The sequence below is a fragment of the Coloeus monedula genome, assembly GCF_965178545.1.
Source record: "Coloeus monedula genome assembly, chromosome: 17".
In the NCBI taxonomy this organism is placed as follows: Eukaryota; Metazoa; Chordata; class Aves; order Passeriformes; family Corvidae; genus Coloeus; species Coloeus monedula.
In genome coordinates this window covers 7,367,405-7,381,943 of record NC_138797.1, presented here as the reverse complement: position 1 = coordinate 7,381,943, position 14,539 = coordinate 7,367,405, and the positions used below count along the sequence as shown (strand labels likewise).

Below are 14,539 nucleotides of genomic sequence, written 5' to 3'. Positions count from 1 at the left end.
ACATCTCCCTGGGGACCTCACATAGCCCTGGGAACCCCAAATTCCCCTGAGAGGAGTGAGGCAGCACAGAAAGAGCCGGAGCCGTGGGGAGCAGACCAACACACTTTATTCCATAATCACAACAGTCAGGATAATTGTTCGCCGAGGTTCCACAGAGCAAGGGCCAGCAGTGTCACACCCCCGAGACGGCCCCAGATGGGGTCGTCACTGCCCCTCGGCTAAAATCCTGTTTCTCCACGGTAACAGACACAGGGACCCTTCACTAACACAACACTACAAAGGTGACCCCGAGCGCTGGCACCCGTCTGCAGGCTGCGCCGGGGCCCCGCCAGCTCCGGGGACCCCCGGCCCGCTCGGCCGCCACCAGGGCAGCTGCTTCCTGAGAGAGGTTTGGTTTATTTTTATTATTTATTATTACTATTATTATTATTATTCGCTTTGTCTGGAGTGATGACGGGATGTCGCACGCGCACGCACACACGCTCGCACACGCATGCCAGCCAGCACCAGGCAGCGGGGGCGCAGCGGGAGGGGGCCGCACGCTGGGGGGGTCTCTAAGCACTACAACCACACGGCACAGAAAATCCACCACTGTCCACGACGGTTCTCCCTGACAAACACACCCGGCGAGACTCGAGGAGGGGGACAGGGGTGGGGACAGGGACAAAGCGGATGATGTTGTGCTTGCGGCCAGGGCAGGGGACCCCGGCACTGGCTCCAGTTCTGGCACTGACCCAGAACCTGCTCCTGAGGAAATATTTCGCCTGACAGTCTGTGGAGGGATCACCCTGGCTCAAGGGTGATGCACAGCACATAGGGGACCACTGGGACCCATGTCCTCCCTAGGAATGGAAGCTGAGCCCTGAGCTCCAGGGTCAGCAAAGCACACATGTGATGCGAGACCCTCAGTGTGGCTTCAGGCCTTGCTGGTACCTGGGGGCTTTGGCTTCCCCATGGACAGGGATGGAGGGCAGGTGACCGTCAGCCTCGTTGCCCTCCCTGAAAACCCCTGGCCACAGCACGGGGTGGCTGTGCACCCCAAGAAGGCACCGAGGTGCTGGGTGAGATCTGTGTGTGTCAGAGAGCTCTGGGGCCGCTGGATCCCACGGGAACCCCAAACCCGGCTCACACATGGGAGGGGGCTTCAGATGCTCCTGGCGCGGGGCTGCCCAGGGGGTGGGAAGGCAGAGTCCCCCCGAGGCGGCGGTGAGGCGGGAGCAGGCTGCCAGAACCACGGCTGTCCCGGCGTTTATTTGGCTTTTCCACCTTTTGGGGGCGGGACTGGATCCGGTGGGGGATGGCCGGGGAGGGAGGGGACGCAGAGAAGAGGACGCGCTCTATCCAGGGAACACGTGTCTGATGCGTGATGCCCGCCTGGCTCCGCAGGCTGGCACCCGCACGGGGGTACCGAAACACCGTGGCTAATGCCAACACACACGCACAGCTACCGCTACACACCAACACATCTACACTGCTGATGGTTGACCATCGCGGGGGGCCTCGAGAGGCCCCCAGGGACTGGGCTGGGGGACATCAAGCCTCCCTGCAAAGGGCCTGGGGACACACCTCTCCCTGTACTGCAGTGCCTATCCCCATGGCTGAGCCAGGGCCACCAGCAGCAGGGCCAGACACCTACTCGGAGGCAACCTCAGGGGATGCCAGGACATGAGAGGGGGATGTCCTTCCCCTGGTCATGGCTCAGTCCAGCCTGACAGCAAGGGGCAGGCACGGGGTAGCCTGTGACTGGGGGAACTGTCAGCCCCAAAACAGGGAGGCAGAGTCCCAGGCAGCAGGTGCTCCGCTGCCGCCAGCACCCCACTGGCCGGGAAGGTTCTGAGGGGCCCCCACAAACACAGAGCCCCTGGGGAATCGGGGTCATGGGGGACTGCAAGGGCTGCTTCAAGCAGCAATTGCCACCGAGCCCAGTACAGCTCCTACAGACGCCGCCAGCCCCAGCCATGACCACGTCCCCAGGGACGTGTGGGGTCCCCACCCAGCACAGCTGTACCAGAGCGCAGCCCCTGCCCCCCCAACCACAGCCTGCGGCAGCTGCCGAGCCAGCACTGCAGCCACGTGCTCCCGGCAGTGGGAGGAGGCGGCTGTTGCAGGCAGGAGCCATTAGGAAAAGCAAAGAAAATCCCAGCTGGAGGAGCCGCTGCAGCAGCATCTTCCCTGCCAGCATGTTCCTGCTCTTGGCGGGGCCGGCAGCAGAGCCCAGAGTGGTGCTGTGTGGAGGAGCTCTGCGTCAGAGCATCACCCACACCCCACACGCCCACCAGCACTGGCTGCAGCTGCTCTTGGACCAGTTTGTGTGGTTGCTTAAGGCAGATTTTCCACAGCTGGCCTTCCCTGCCACCCTGCCCTTCCATGCTGCTCCCTGCCATCCCGGCAGCACGACACGCCACGGCCGGGCACAGTGAGACCTGGCTCCACTGGCCAAGGTCAGCCAATGCAGAGCAGGTCCTGCACAGGCACAGGCTCCTAGGTTAAAATGAGGGCTGGCTGCTCAGGGAAGGGCTCGTCCCCATACAATTTTGGGGTGACTCCGGACACGGGCTCCCTCCGTGGCACAGCTTTCCCTGCACAACTGCCTGGCAAAAGAAACAACACAGCCTCCCGCGCCCACGTGCTTGTCACGTGTGTGCAACTTCACTCTTCCCAAAGCGAGTGGCGGGGAGCACATGCCACAGGGAAGGAGACACTGCTGTGGGACTCTGAACCCCCCAAGCCAGGGACCCCTCACAAAATAGGGAGTTGGGAAGGGACAGTTTGGCATGGCTCGGCATCCCTCCCCAAGGGTTGCAAAGAGGAAGAGGAGAAAATTGAAGCCATGCGTTCAATGCAGTCAAAAACCAAACGGAATCAGCCATTCTCCAAGGGATGGGGAAGGTAGGGTGGGCACCAAGAGCTGGGGTGGCATGGATGCTCCTGCTTCCTGGAGAGCGGGAGGGCACACGGTGCTGGCAGAGATGGGAGCGGCCAGGAGCAGCCATGGCTGTCAGCGCCGGGGCCATGGGGGGAAGCGGCCGGGTGTGACAATGAAAACCCGATGAGATGCATTTCATGGGCAAATAACCGCGGCGGGCAGCCATGCGTCCTGCGGGCACGAGGCGACAGTCGGACAGACAGATGGATGAAGAATGGGTGCGTGCCAGGGGGCGGGGGAGCAGGGGCTCTGCCTTCCAGCAGCTTCAAGGCAAAATACCTGATTCCTGCATGTAAACAGCTGGTTTCGGTTTGTTTGTTTTTTTCCTGGGTTGTTTTTTTGATATGACCTGATTGTGGGTGAAAATAAAATTGAGCGTTACCTGCAGAGCGTGGGACTCAGTAGGTAAAGACCAAGTCCGAGATGCTGGACATGAGCCAGTCCCCTGCTATCATCTCCGTCACCTCGGGCGTGCAATAGTCCGGGAACTCGAAGTGAGAGGAGCCTCCCCGCGGGAAGAGGTCGTGGTCCTTGTCGAAGACGGACCAGTCCAGGGCACCACAGGTGGCGCTGGCAGGCGCCCGCCCGGGCATGATCCCCAGCAGCTCTTCCTCCAGCTCCTCATCGGAGGAGCTGAAGGAAGAGGGAGGGGACCCAGCCGACATGGGAGAGGGGGACCCGCTCTCTGGGGACCTCCCTGGCTCCGGGCAGGGTGTGGTAGGGCTCAGGGGTGCAGGGGGCTCCTGGGGGCTGTGCTCCCCGTCGGGTGCCGGGTGCCAGGCAGCCGTGCCAGGCACCACAGGGCTGTCCTCAGCGGGCACCTCTGGTGCGGGCTCCTGCGGGGTGTCGGGGCCGGTGGGCAGCTTGGCAGGCTGCCTGCGGCTGGCTGAGACGCGGCCCAACACGGAGGGTTTGATCTTCACTGGGAGCCGCGGACGGGGTGCTCCGGTGCCCACCTTGCCCTTTTTCCGAGGCCGGTACTTGTAGTCGGGGTAGTCAGCCATGTGCTTGAGGCGCAGGCGCTCGGCCTCCCTGACAAAGGGGATCTTCTCGGAGTCGTGGAGGAGCTGCCAGCGTCGGCCCAGGCGCTTGGAGATCTCGGCGTTGTGCATGTCGGGCCACTGGTCCATGATCTTGCGGCGCTCGTGCTGGGACCACACCATGAAGGCGTTCATGGGCCGCTTGATGTGCCCGCTCGGCGTCTTGCACCAGGCGGGCTCGGTGTCACGGGCGGGCAGTGGGGCGCAGGACTCCCGCCGAGCCTCCGCGCCCCGGCCCCGCGGGCCGCGCTGCACCATCCCGGAGCCGGGTACCCCGCCGCCGCCTCCGCCTCTTCCTCCTCCCCTCCCGCCGCCGCCTCCCTGCCCGCCGCTACGCGCCGCGCCGCGCCGCCCCCATTGTGCGGAGCGGGCGGCGGCGGGGCGGGGCGCAGGCGGCCGCGACGGGGCCCGGGGGCGCACGGCGGGGCCGGCTCCGCCGGGGCGGCGGCCGCGGCAATGCTCCGGAGGGGCCCCGGGACAGCCCGGTGGTCTCCGGCTCGGAGACGCTCTGCAGCGGTCCTGTCCCGGGATGCTCTGCACCGGTCCGAGGATGCTTCGGAATGCTCTGTAGCACCTCGAGGGTGCTCGGTACCGGTCTGAGGATGCTCCGGGATGCTCTGTACCGTCTCGGAGATGCTCCGCACCAACCCGGGGATGTTCGGTGCTGACTCGAGGATGTTCCGGGATGTTCTGTACCGGCTCGGGGATGCTCCGCACTGCCCGGGGATGCTGCACGCCGCGAGGGCTCCGCCCCGGGGTTGCTCCGCTCCCCGCCGCCCCGGTGATGCCTCCCCGGTTAAATCGGCAGATGCTTCGGTCGGGAACGGCGTGGGGTGGCTGCGGCGGGTCCGGGTGCGGGTCGGGGGTGCGCGGGGGCGGTGCGGGCAGCCCGGGAGCCGCACGCCCCCCGGTGCCGCTCTTATAGCCGCGGCCGCCCCGCCCCCGCCGCCCCGGTAAACACCGCCGCGCCGGGTCTGTCAATGGGGCCCCGCCCCCCGCCGCCCATTGGCCGCGGCGCGGGGGGGCAGATCCCGCTCAGCCAATGGGCGCCCGCCGAGAGGGGTTGCTGGAGAGAATGGAAGGGTGGCACACCCCGGTACCCCCGGTACCGCCCGTTACCCGGCACGCCCCGCTACCCCTGCTCTCCGCGGTACTCCCACTACCCCCCCAGTAGACACGGCACGCCCCGCTACCCCCCGGTAACCCGGCACGCCGATGCCCCCCATACCGATGCAACTCGGCAGCCCCCAGTATCCCCACCTGGACAGCACAGAACCCCCGGTGACACCCGGTACCTTCAGACAAGCATCCCGGTACGCCGGTACCTCTCTGTGCCCTCAAGTACCGAGGATGCTCCAGCTCCTGCCAGTAATCCACTGCTCCCCCGGTCTAGGCACCCCGATGTCCCCGGTGACCCTGACACCCGCACCCTCGGGAGCACCTACACCCCTCGCGGGAGTCTTTGCACGGGTGTGACCAGCCGGGACACCGAGTATTACCCCGGAATGCTGCGCTTGACCCCTGCCCTGCAGGCCCGCCGGGCTCCCGGGACACCCACTGTTCCCGGTCGCCTCGCCAGAACCGTGGCCCGGAACAGTCCCCGGGCCGCCCACTAGGGCCTGCACCGCTCGGCGACACGCCATGTGGGAACACCGACGCCTTCGTGGACATGTCCCAGCCATCCATGTCAGCGGCGTCTCCCTGGGATCGGCCCCCGGCGGGGACGGGAGCGCGGGGCGCGGGACGCGCTGCCCACGAGGCGGACACGCGGCTCCCCGGTGCCACGAGTGGGGCCACGCCCCCCGGCCAGGCCCCGCCCCCTCCGCAGGGCGGCACCAATGGGGCGGCGGCGGCGGCGCTGTTGCCCCGGAGACCGCGGGCTGCCCGCCGGGGGCCGCGCCCATTGGCTGCGCCGCCGCCGCCAGTTGCTGTGGTGACAGGGGAGCGCGCGGAGCCGCGCCCGACCCGACCGGGCACCGCGGCCGGCCGGGCACCACGGGCTGGCGCCGTCCTGCGCTCTAAGCGGGAGCTGCGGCCTGTCCCGCCCCTGCCGGCTGCCCCGACATTGCGGCCAGCCGGGACACCGGGGTCTGCCCCGCTGCCCGCCCTCCCCCCGGCCTGGCCCACAGCCCCGAGCGCTCCCCACGCCGTCCCGAAGCCCCGCCGCGCGGGTAACACCACACGGTCCTCCAGCGCGGCTTTGCACCGGGCCCGCGAGCGGCGCCTCCCCGAGCCGTTCCCGCTCGGTATAGCCGGAGGTCATGGCCGGCACCGGTCACCCGCATGGCCCTGGCACGGGGCAGCTGCTCGGCCTCTCCCACACACCTCCGGTCTTCGCTGCCACTCCGCCGGCAGGACCGGGTGGGTGTGCATTAGCACGGAACGCCCGTGGCGTCGAGCAGCTCTGCGGGGCCGGAGGCGGCTGCCCATCCCCGCTGATCCCGTGCACCGGGGCCGCCTCTTCCCAGGCTCCCCGGGACGGCCGTTCCTCTGCTCCCTCCCGGCCCCGGCCGCCCCGCAAGCAGCCGAGTCCCCGCCCCACGCGGCCAGTCCCGCCGGGCTGCTCGGGCTGCCGCATCTTCTTCCAGTCCCGGGAACCCAGACCCCGCCCGGTGGATCCGGTGCCGGGGCGGAGCCAGCAGGGGGCGTCCCTTCCGCCCGTTCCCGTGAGCGTGGGCCCCGCCCGGTCCCCGAGCCCGCCCGCTGTCGCCGTGGGGACCGGCTCAGGTTTCGGGGGGTACGGGGCATCCCCAGGAGCCTTAGTGAAGAGGGGTTCCCGGGGGACCATGGGGTCCGGGGGTCCCCTTTGGGCAGAGGATGATGAGGATCAATGGGATGTAGGGCTGTCCCAGGAGGCACAGTGGCTGCCAACGGGACAAAAGAGCCAGCTGGGAGGGGTTCTCCATAGATCGGCAGCAGTATCACCCCTGCAACAGCCCACTAAATCCATTCCTTCATACTGTCCCTGGCTCCAGCTGGCTGCTGGAGCACCGCTCTGCTTCCCAGAGCCGCTCCTGTGTGGAGTGGCACCAGGCACGGTGACAGATTCCTCCGTGCTGCCAGTGCAAGCAGCAGTGCCTGAGGGTAAGGTCAGGGTTGGTGCAAGGGGACATTTCCCAGCTCTGAGGAATGAGCAGTGACTGGATTTCTCCCTGTGCAGAGGATGAAGGCAGTGGTGCAGACCTGCTGTCAGAACTGGCTGGACACAGTGAGGGCAGAACTCCAGGATATAGAAAAAACAATGGAAAATAATCTGGGAAGCTAGTTGCTCACATCACTGTGAAATGAGTCTGTACAGTCATGTTACCTTTGCTTTCCATCCTCGGTTAAAGACACTGTGTTGATCTTACAAATGTCAAACAATTCCATTCCTGAGAATGAATCCCATTTGCTCTGTGGGGATGATCTTCCCATCAGCCTGCCGGGGGGGGGAGAGCCCTGTGACACACAGCAACCTGTGCTCAGGGGGGCCTGCTCATGGGGTCATTCCTTCCTGGCGTGTCCCAGCTCCTGCCCCCCGGGTGCACACAGGGATTATTTTTCATGAAAATATCACCCTGTTGGGCAGCCACTCACCCAGCAGAGCAGCAGTGGTGTGGGTGTCAAGGGGGACTGGATTTCCTGCACCCGGGTCTGGGTTTTAGCTGGAAGACAGGTATGGCTCTAGCTATGGAGGCACGAGCTGAAGGAGGAGGAAAGCCTGGAACATGTCAGGAGGGAGGAGGCGAGTGGCTGTGTGATAGATTAGTGGAACTTATTTTTTTTCTGTTTAAAAAAATTATGAAAAAGGGGAATTAATTAGCCTCAGCAGCTGGTGGGGCTGGGGTTACTGAGGGTGGATGGGAGGAGAGTTAAAAATAGCAGGAAGGCCCAAGTGGAAAGTTTCTGTAACATCACAAGTCAGGCATTTGGTGCTTACCCGCCCTGACAAGCGGGAGCCTGTGCCAGAGCCCTCTCCACCATCCTCAGCCCTTTCCCACTGACCTCCCTGCAACTTTTCACACGACATCACCAGCCCTTCATTTTGCTAATTAACTCTTTGCTTCCAGACACTGGATTTGCATCTTGAAAGAGCAAAATCAGCCACAAATTGCTCAGCCTGGGAACGTGAGGGTGCAGAGGAGCACAGTGCTCATGCTGGCCCTCCCTAGGTCCCTGCATGTCGCTGGCAGCGTGTGGAGCCCAGAGGGGCTGTAACCCCCCCTGTATCCATTCCCATCTGCATTTCAGCTTCCCCTCCTTAAAAATCCTCCTGTTCCCAGGGGCTCTGGGTGGATTTCACCAGTAGGTCTGAGCCCTATGCTGGGACACTCTGGATACACAGTTTGTCCTTGGCAGAGACGGAGATGGATGAGGCAGCTCTGAGCAAGCCCAGCTTGCCACGCTTGTCCCCACTGCGAGAAAGCAGATGTACCTCGCTGCTCCAACAGGCTTTCTCTGCTTCTGTTTGTCTTTCAGGACTGACAATGAGAGTGGCTGAATTCATTCCTTTTCCCTCTCAGAGCCCCAGGAGTTATATCTGGCTCTGCTGCTCTGGGAAGGCTGGCAAGAGCTGAGCCTGCCATACAGAGGGTGGTCTGAGGTTGGTGGAGGAGGGCTTGGGCTGGAACCGATTTTGGTGGTTGGCAGAGCGGTCAGTGACTGTAGCAGACCACGAGGCGTGAGAAAATACTGCTGAGTTGCCTGGGGGTCAGGTTTGGCTCTTTTTTACACTAAACAGGAGCTGGGCACTACCCTCACCTGGTTTTAAAGTGTTTCCCTGCTCCTCCAGCTGCTTGCATGGTCCTGGGTCCCAGAACAAGCATCTGGGCTGTCCCCACTGAGAGCCAGTGCAGGACCCTGGGGACATAGAGAGGGTGGCAAGGCTGACACAAGGCAGGCTTCCCTCCACCCACCTGGTGACCCCTGAGGACAGGACTGCCATGCAGGGAACGGGACACCTCTGAGCGCAATCTGAGCAGTCACCCTGCTCCTGCTTCTGCTCCTCCTCATACTGAAACAGCCAAAGCACAGCAGCTTATTCCCACTCTGTGCTTTGCCCCTCCTAACTCTCTCCTCTCTCAGGTGCATGCTGGGTACTGAGGTGGTCCTCAGCATTCCCACCAAGGAGGTGTCCCTCGTCTCATGCCAGCCCCTTGCCCAGAGCCTGGAGCAGCCAGGCTTGAATGAGGTGCCAAGCTGACTCCATTGCCTTCAGCCCTTCTTCCCCCTAGTCCTGCTCAGCACCTTGGGCATTTGCTGATGGGGTTTCACGGCACAATAAAAGTGTTGCTGTCATTCCTGCCCTCCCCATCGCTGTGCTCTGATCATGAAGGATGTCCTGGGACCAGCCCTGGTGCCATGAGGCTCTGCAGTATATCCCAGTGTGGGCTGAACTGGTGACCCAGTGTAGGGTCAGATCAGTGCCCACACTGGGACAGTTTGGGACCGTTTGGGACAGTGCTGCCAGTGCCTGGGATAAACAGACAGGTTCAAATAAAACCAGCTCCTGCTACTGCCGGTGCCAGGAGAGCCGCAGCCTTGTGTTCCACCACTGCATCTTGGAGACGGAGCTGCACAGCCGGGCTCCGGGCTTCTAGGTTCTGAAAAAGTGCATCCTCTCCTGGGCAGGGCAGGACCAGACCAGGCTCGGCTCGCTCCTTACTTGGCGGAACCGGGCCTGGGGTGGCGAGACCACGGCCAGGAACGGGGGTAATCCTGCTCCACACAGGACCGCAGAGTGGTGGAGCCCCCACCCGCGGCAGCGCATCCCGCAGCATCCCGATGTAACCGCTGCTCCCCATGACCGAGGGTACGCGTCCCGGGGGAATCCGCCGTTCCCCGGCACCTCGGGGACCTCGGGGACCGGGACAGGGCGGCTGGGCCGGGCCGAGGCCGGTGCGTGCGGGGGTGTGTCCGGCAGGGGAGGGATCGGAGCGGCGAGGGGCTCCACCTCCCGGGGCTTAAAGCCCGGGGCAGACGGCGGTGCGGGTGTCCCGGAAAAGTTGTGCCCGAGTTGCCGTCGGCTCAGAGCGGGAGCGGCCACAGGAGCGGCAGCGGCGCGGTCGGGGGCTGCCGGGTGCGGGTGCCCTTCGGGGCGACACCCACTGCCACCCCACAGGCCCCCTGCCATTGGAGCCGGCGATGACCCTGAACACGCAGCCCGGGAGCAAGAGCCCGCTGCGGCGGAGGGCCAGCACCCCGCTGTCGCGGCCGGGTGGCTCTGGGGCCGCTTCGCGAGGTGAGCCCTGTCACCCCCAGCTCGGCCACACGGCCTCCGAGCCGGGCGGCAGGGCCCCCCGCGGCAGCTGGTCCCCCGACTCCTCGGGCTCCCCAAGCCTCAGGGAGCCTCGGTACCGAGTGGTGCTGCTGGGTGACCCCGGCGTGGGGAAGACCAGCCTGGTCAATCTCTTCGCCGGCGTCCAAGAGAGGGACCTGCTGGACCAGCACGGAGGTGGGTTTCTGATGGGGGGGATCTGCTGCAGGGTGACCCCATGATGGGACAAACCCACGGGCGAGGCGGAGAGAAACCCGGGACCCGGCTGTCTGGGAAGTGCGGCATTGACCGGGCTTTCCTGATGTCCCGCAGGGGCCGCATACGAGCGCAGGCTGATCGTGGATGGCGAGGAGACCACACTGCTGGTGCTGGATACCTGGGAGCCAGAGCAGCGGGTACGGCGGGGCTGGGTGTTAGAGGGAGCTGGGTGTTAGAGGGAGCTGGGTGTTAGAGGGAGCTGGGTGTTAGAGGGAGCTGGGTGAGCCAGGATGTGCCATGGGGACATTGTATGGGCACAGACGCTGTCTTGGGGCCTCTGAGTGCTTTGAAGGGCAACCTGGGGCTCCCCTCTCCACTGTGGAGCAGGGGATACACACTGGACAGGACAGGCTGGGGTCACATCTCTGCCCAGCTCTGTGCCCACCCTCCCCGGGCATGGGAGGCTGCTTGCTGTGTCCTCGCTGGTGTGGGTGCTGATATGATAACCCACTTCAAAATGTATGGAAATGGTTTGGGATGGGGCTGAAGGATCCAACTGGGTAAATTCATGAGTCAGTATCGCCAGCCAGAACACATGCTTTAACAGACCAAACGGTGCCCCCAAGAGCCTGGCATGGGGCATTCCTCATGCCCAGCACATGAGGTGTCTCCTGGACAGAAATAACAGTGCTGCTGTTACTGGCTCCCTCCAAGTGCCTCCCTCCTTCCCTTCATGCCAGGGCCCTGCATTCCTGTAGGTGCCACCAGGCAGTGAGTCCCCGGGAGTGGGGATGGAGTCAATGCTGTGGACAGGGGTGCAGCACCCACATGGACTGAGGATGTGTTTGGCACGTACCTGCACTGCCCAGAGATGCCCCAGCATTGTAATACCCCGACAATGCCCCCTTTTTTTCCGCTATGGCTTATTCCCACCCTGCCCAGCAGTGCTGGATCACACGGGGTGCAGCACCCACCACACTGTCCCAGGGCATTCCCAGGGGATTCAGCTCCACCTACCCACATCAAGCTGAACTCACAGCCCCAGTTTGTTGTTGATAGAGAGGAAAACTCCCAAACACTCCCCTCAAAATCCAAAACTTTTAATCTTCATTTAATCATAGGGTCATGCATCTGTTCCCCACAATGTGGGGGCTGGTGGGGTGCGCTGACAGTGCCAGGGTGCTCTGCTGTCCCCTGGAAGTGGTCACGGCCACGGATTGGTGACATCTCGTTCCCCATGTGGTGACAGGGTGAGAAGAGCCAGCGCTGCAGCCACTGCCTGCAGGTGGGGAATGCCTACATCATCGTTTACTCTGTCACTGACCGGGACAGCTTCGAGAGCGCCTCAGAGCTGCGCATCCAACTGCGCCGCGCACGCCAGGCCGAGGACATCCCCATCATCCTGGTGGGGAACAAAACCGACCTGGTGCGGTGCCGTGAGGTGTCCGAAGAAGGTGAGTAGGGGGTGAAGGTTCTGTCTAGTGGAGACCTCCTGAGGGGGCTCATGCCCAGCTGCTTCCCCCACATCTCTCCCCTTGTCCCTGGATGTGCAGCTGCTGTCATGCATGTGGCAGCGCCTGTCCCACAGTACTCGGGGTTGCCGGCAGGGTCCTGCCAACTCCCTGCCCTTCCCTTGCAGAGGGCCAGGCCTGCGCTGCTGTCTTTGACTGCAAGTTCATCGAGACGTCGGCAGCTCTGCAGCACAACGTGGCTGAGCTCTTCGAGGGGGTGGTGCGGCAGATCCGCCTGCGCCAAGGGGGCAAAAAGTCCCATCCACACCCCACACCTGGCCAGAAGCACAAGGAGAGCCTCACCAGCAGAGCCCGGCATTTCCTCGACAGGCTGGTGGCCAGGAACAGCAGCAAAGTGGCCCTCAAAGTCCGCTCCAAATCCTGCCATGACCTGTCTGTGCTCTGAGAGCTGCAGTCCCGTCCCTCCACACAGGCTGGCTGGGACTCTGCTCTCTGCCAGCAGCGTGACCGGGGGCTCTGCAGAGAGCTCAGCCAGGGCTGCAGTGATGCTGAGGATGTGGAGCTGTTTTCACCAGTGCTGAGGGATGCGAAGGTGCTCTGGATCCAGCCACTCCCCTCCAGGAGAGGGGAGAAGTGGGACCAGGTCTATGGAGTGGAGGATGGGACAGGTACCTGCACTTGGGGTGGTGAGATTTTGGATAACTGCTGCTCCTGCGGAGCTGGAGGTGAGGGGTGGCTGTGCCCCAGAGCAGGGCTGGAGGTTACCAGGAGTGTGGCAGGTCCTGCTCGCAGTGCCATCCTTTGCAGGGCAGCAGGGACTGGCAAGGGCATTGTGGCAGTGTCCACCTTGGACAGCCTGGACCCTGGCTGGGGAGAGGGGGCAGGGGAGCACCAGAGGCATCACCTGGCACCCGGACCCTGCTGTGCCAGAGCTTTGTCTCCCTGGCACCAGTGTTTCTGTGCTCTCTCTGTATTGGTGTGATGGGGAAACCCTTGATCTGCAGAATAAACCGCATCAGGGAGCTGCTGTTCTCTGCTGGGTCCCTGCCCTGGGGAGCCACATCCCAGAGCCACATGGTCAGATTGAAGCCCCGTTCCTTGCCTGTGGCCAGGGCTGAGCATCTGCTTCCTGCTCTAGCCAGGCCTTGGCTGGGTCCTTCTCCATGAGATGGAATATCTTGGGGCAGGGAGAGCCTCTGCCCAGGGCTTCCTTTGGCCACCCTTTGACCACCAATTCCTCACCCAGTGGTCCAGCATCATCCCCTGTGAAGACCCCTGCACCTCCCAGCTCTGGAAAAGCCTCTGGGAAGGGCTGAGCTCTGCTGACCTGCAGGTTTCAAGCTCCTGAGCACCGTGGGAGCTGCAGCCTGGGCAGGGAGCCGGGCGCTTGGTGGCTCCTGGTGCCCCGGGAAGGGGCAGGGACCAGGAGCCGAGCGGAATGGCACAGCCAGGAAGGGACGTGCTTGGCTGCAGCAAGCAAGGAGTGACCCTGGGCACCCGGGGAGGCAATGCTGGAGCCGTGTGGGCTTTGCCTGTTGTTTTTAGGCTGTGCTGCCATCCAGCAGCTGGGATTCCATGAGGGAACCTGCTCAGGATCCCGGGCTCAATGCCAGGAAGGATCAGGGGTGCCCTCCTACGCAGGTTGGGAGTTTCCGCTCGCACTGTGGTCAGACCGTGGGGAACCACGGGCTGTGGCTGGCACAGATGGGACATTGGGATGGGGCAGCACCCTGTCCCTATGGGAAAACAGTCTCTCCAGAGAGAGCCTCTCTGAGTCTCTCCTCTCAGAGTCTCAGTCTCACCTCTCCAGAGGTGCAAATCCCAAGCTTTGTCCTCAGAAATGGGGAGATGGGTGCTCAGGTGTTTTTTTCTGTGCTGCTTAGTGCCCATGGCATTGCTGTTCCATCCTTGCTGCTGCTCTGCTCCTACTGCTCCGCCCTGGAGCTCCTGGCACAGCGATTCCTGGTGCTGCTGGAGGCGATGCCGTGGTTCACACAGCATCAGCCACGCCGGGGTTGGGGGCTGCACCTGAGGGACAGGGGCTCCTTGCTGCTGCCGGTCCCTCCCGCAGCTGCAGCTGGTGTTTCCCTGTGGCAGGAGACGGGGGAGGGGGGCCATGGGATGGAAAGTTGGCAGTCAGCAGAGAGGGGAGTGGAAAGAATGAGCTCAAACCCAGAAAAATGCGGCCGTGCTGGAGGATGGGAGGAGTGGGAGGAGAGGCCAAGGGGGGCGATGGTGAGGTGCTGGGAAACGGAGGGAGGGTGGAAGGAAGAGGTGCTGGCAGGGGGCCAGGGACCGCCTGGGCCCACCCCTGGGGAAGGTGGTGCCGGGTCTCGATGGTACCAGCTGCTCCAGCGAGTGCTCTTGGAGCCATCCCAGTGCCATCGGCCCCTGGGTGGCCATCGGTCCCAATGCCATCCATCCCTGCGTGGCCACCAGCCCTAGTACAATCTCCCCCAGTCCCCAGTGCTACCAGCCCCGGTGCCCACCACCCTGCTCCCACCCCCATGGCACCCCCGCTGGCTCCTCGCTGGCACACGGCCACCCTGGGACAGCAGCCCCAGACTCCCCCCTCTCACTCTGCACAGCAACCCCACCCTTTGTGAGGATTCCCAAGCCAGGCTGGGATTTAGAAGGCAGATGGACC

The 14,539-nt window shown here is 63.8% G+C and overlaps 3 protein-coding genes across 3 annotated transcripts in view; 2 read left to right on the top strand and 1 right to left on the bottom strand.

The window, feature by feature from the left end:
• Positions 1 to 3,291: 3,291 nt before the first annotated feature.
• On the bottom strand, positions 3,292 to 4,224 carry SOX12 (SRY-box transcription factor 12; the record flags this gene model as incomplete). Its single annotated transcript, XM_082292723.1, has 1 exon — positions 3,292 to 4,224. One exon carries the CDS (start codon positions 4,222 to 4,224, stop codon positions 3,325 to 3,327), a length of 900 nt encoding a protein of 299 aa, XP_082148849.1. The 3' UTR covers positions 3,292 to 3,324.
• A 5,865-nt stretch (positions 4,225 to 10,089) lies between these two features.
• REM1 (RRAD and GEM like GTPase 1) lies at positions 10,090 to 12,337 on the top strand (the record flags this gene model as incomplete). The annotated part of the gene is made up of 4 exons (XM_082292601.1): positions 10,090 to 10,399; positions 10,535 to 10,617; positions 11,670 to 11,874; positions 12,060 to 12,337. 4 exons carry the CDS (start codon positions 10,090 to 10,092, stop codon positions 12,335 to 12,337), a joined length of 876 nt encoding a protein of 291 aa, XP_082148727.1.
• A 1,735-nt stretch (positions 12,338 to 14,072) lies between these two features.
• HM13 (histocompatibility minor 13) overlaps positions 14,073 to 14,539 on the top strand; it is a gene marked incomplete at its 5' end in the record, with an annotated part of 9,373 nt that continues 8,906 nt past the window's right edge. Inside the window, one exon of the mRNA XM_082292985.1 lies at positions 14,073 to 14,127. Coding sequence (XP_082149111.1) covers positions 14,073 to 14,127 — 55 coding nt within the window. The remainder of the gene's footprint in view (positions 14,128 to 14,539) is intronic.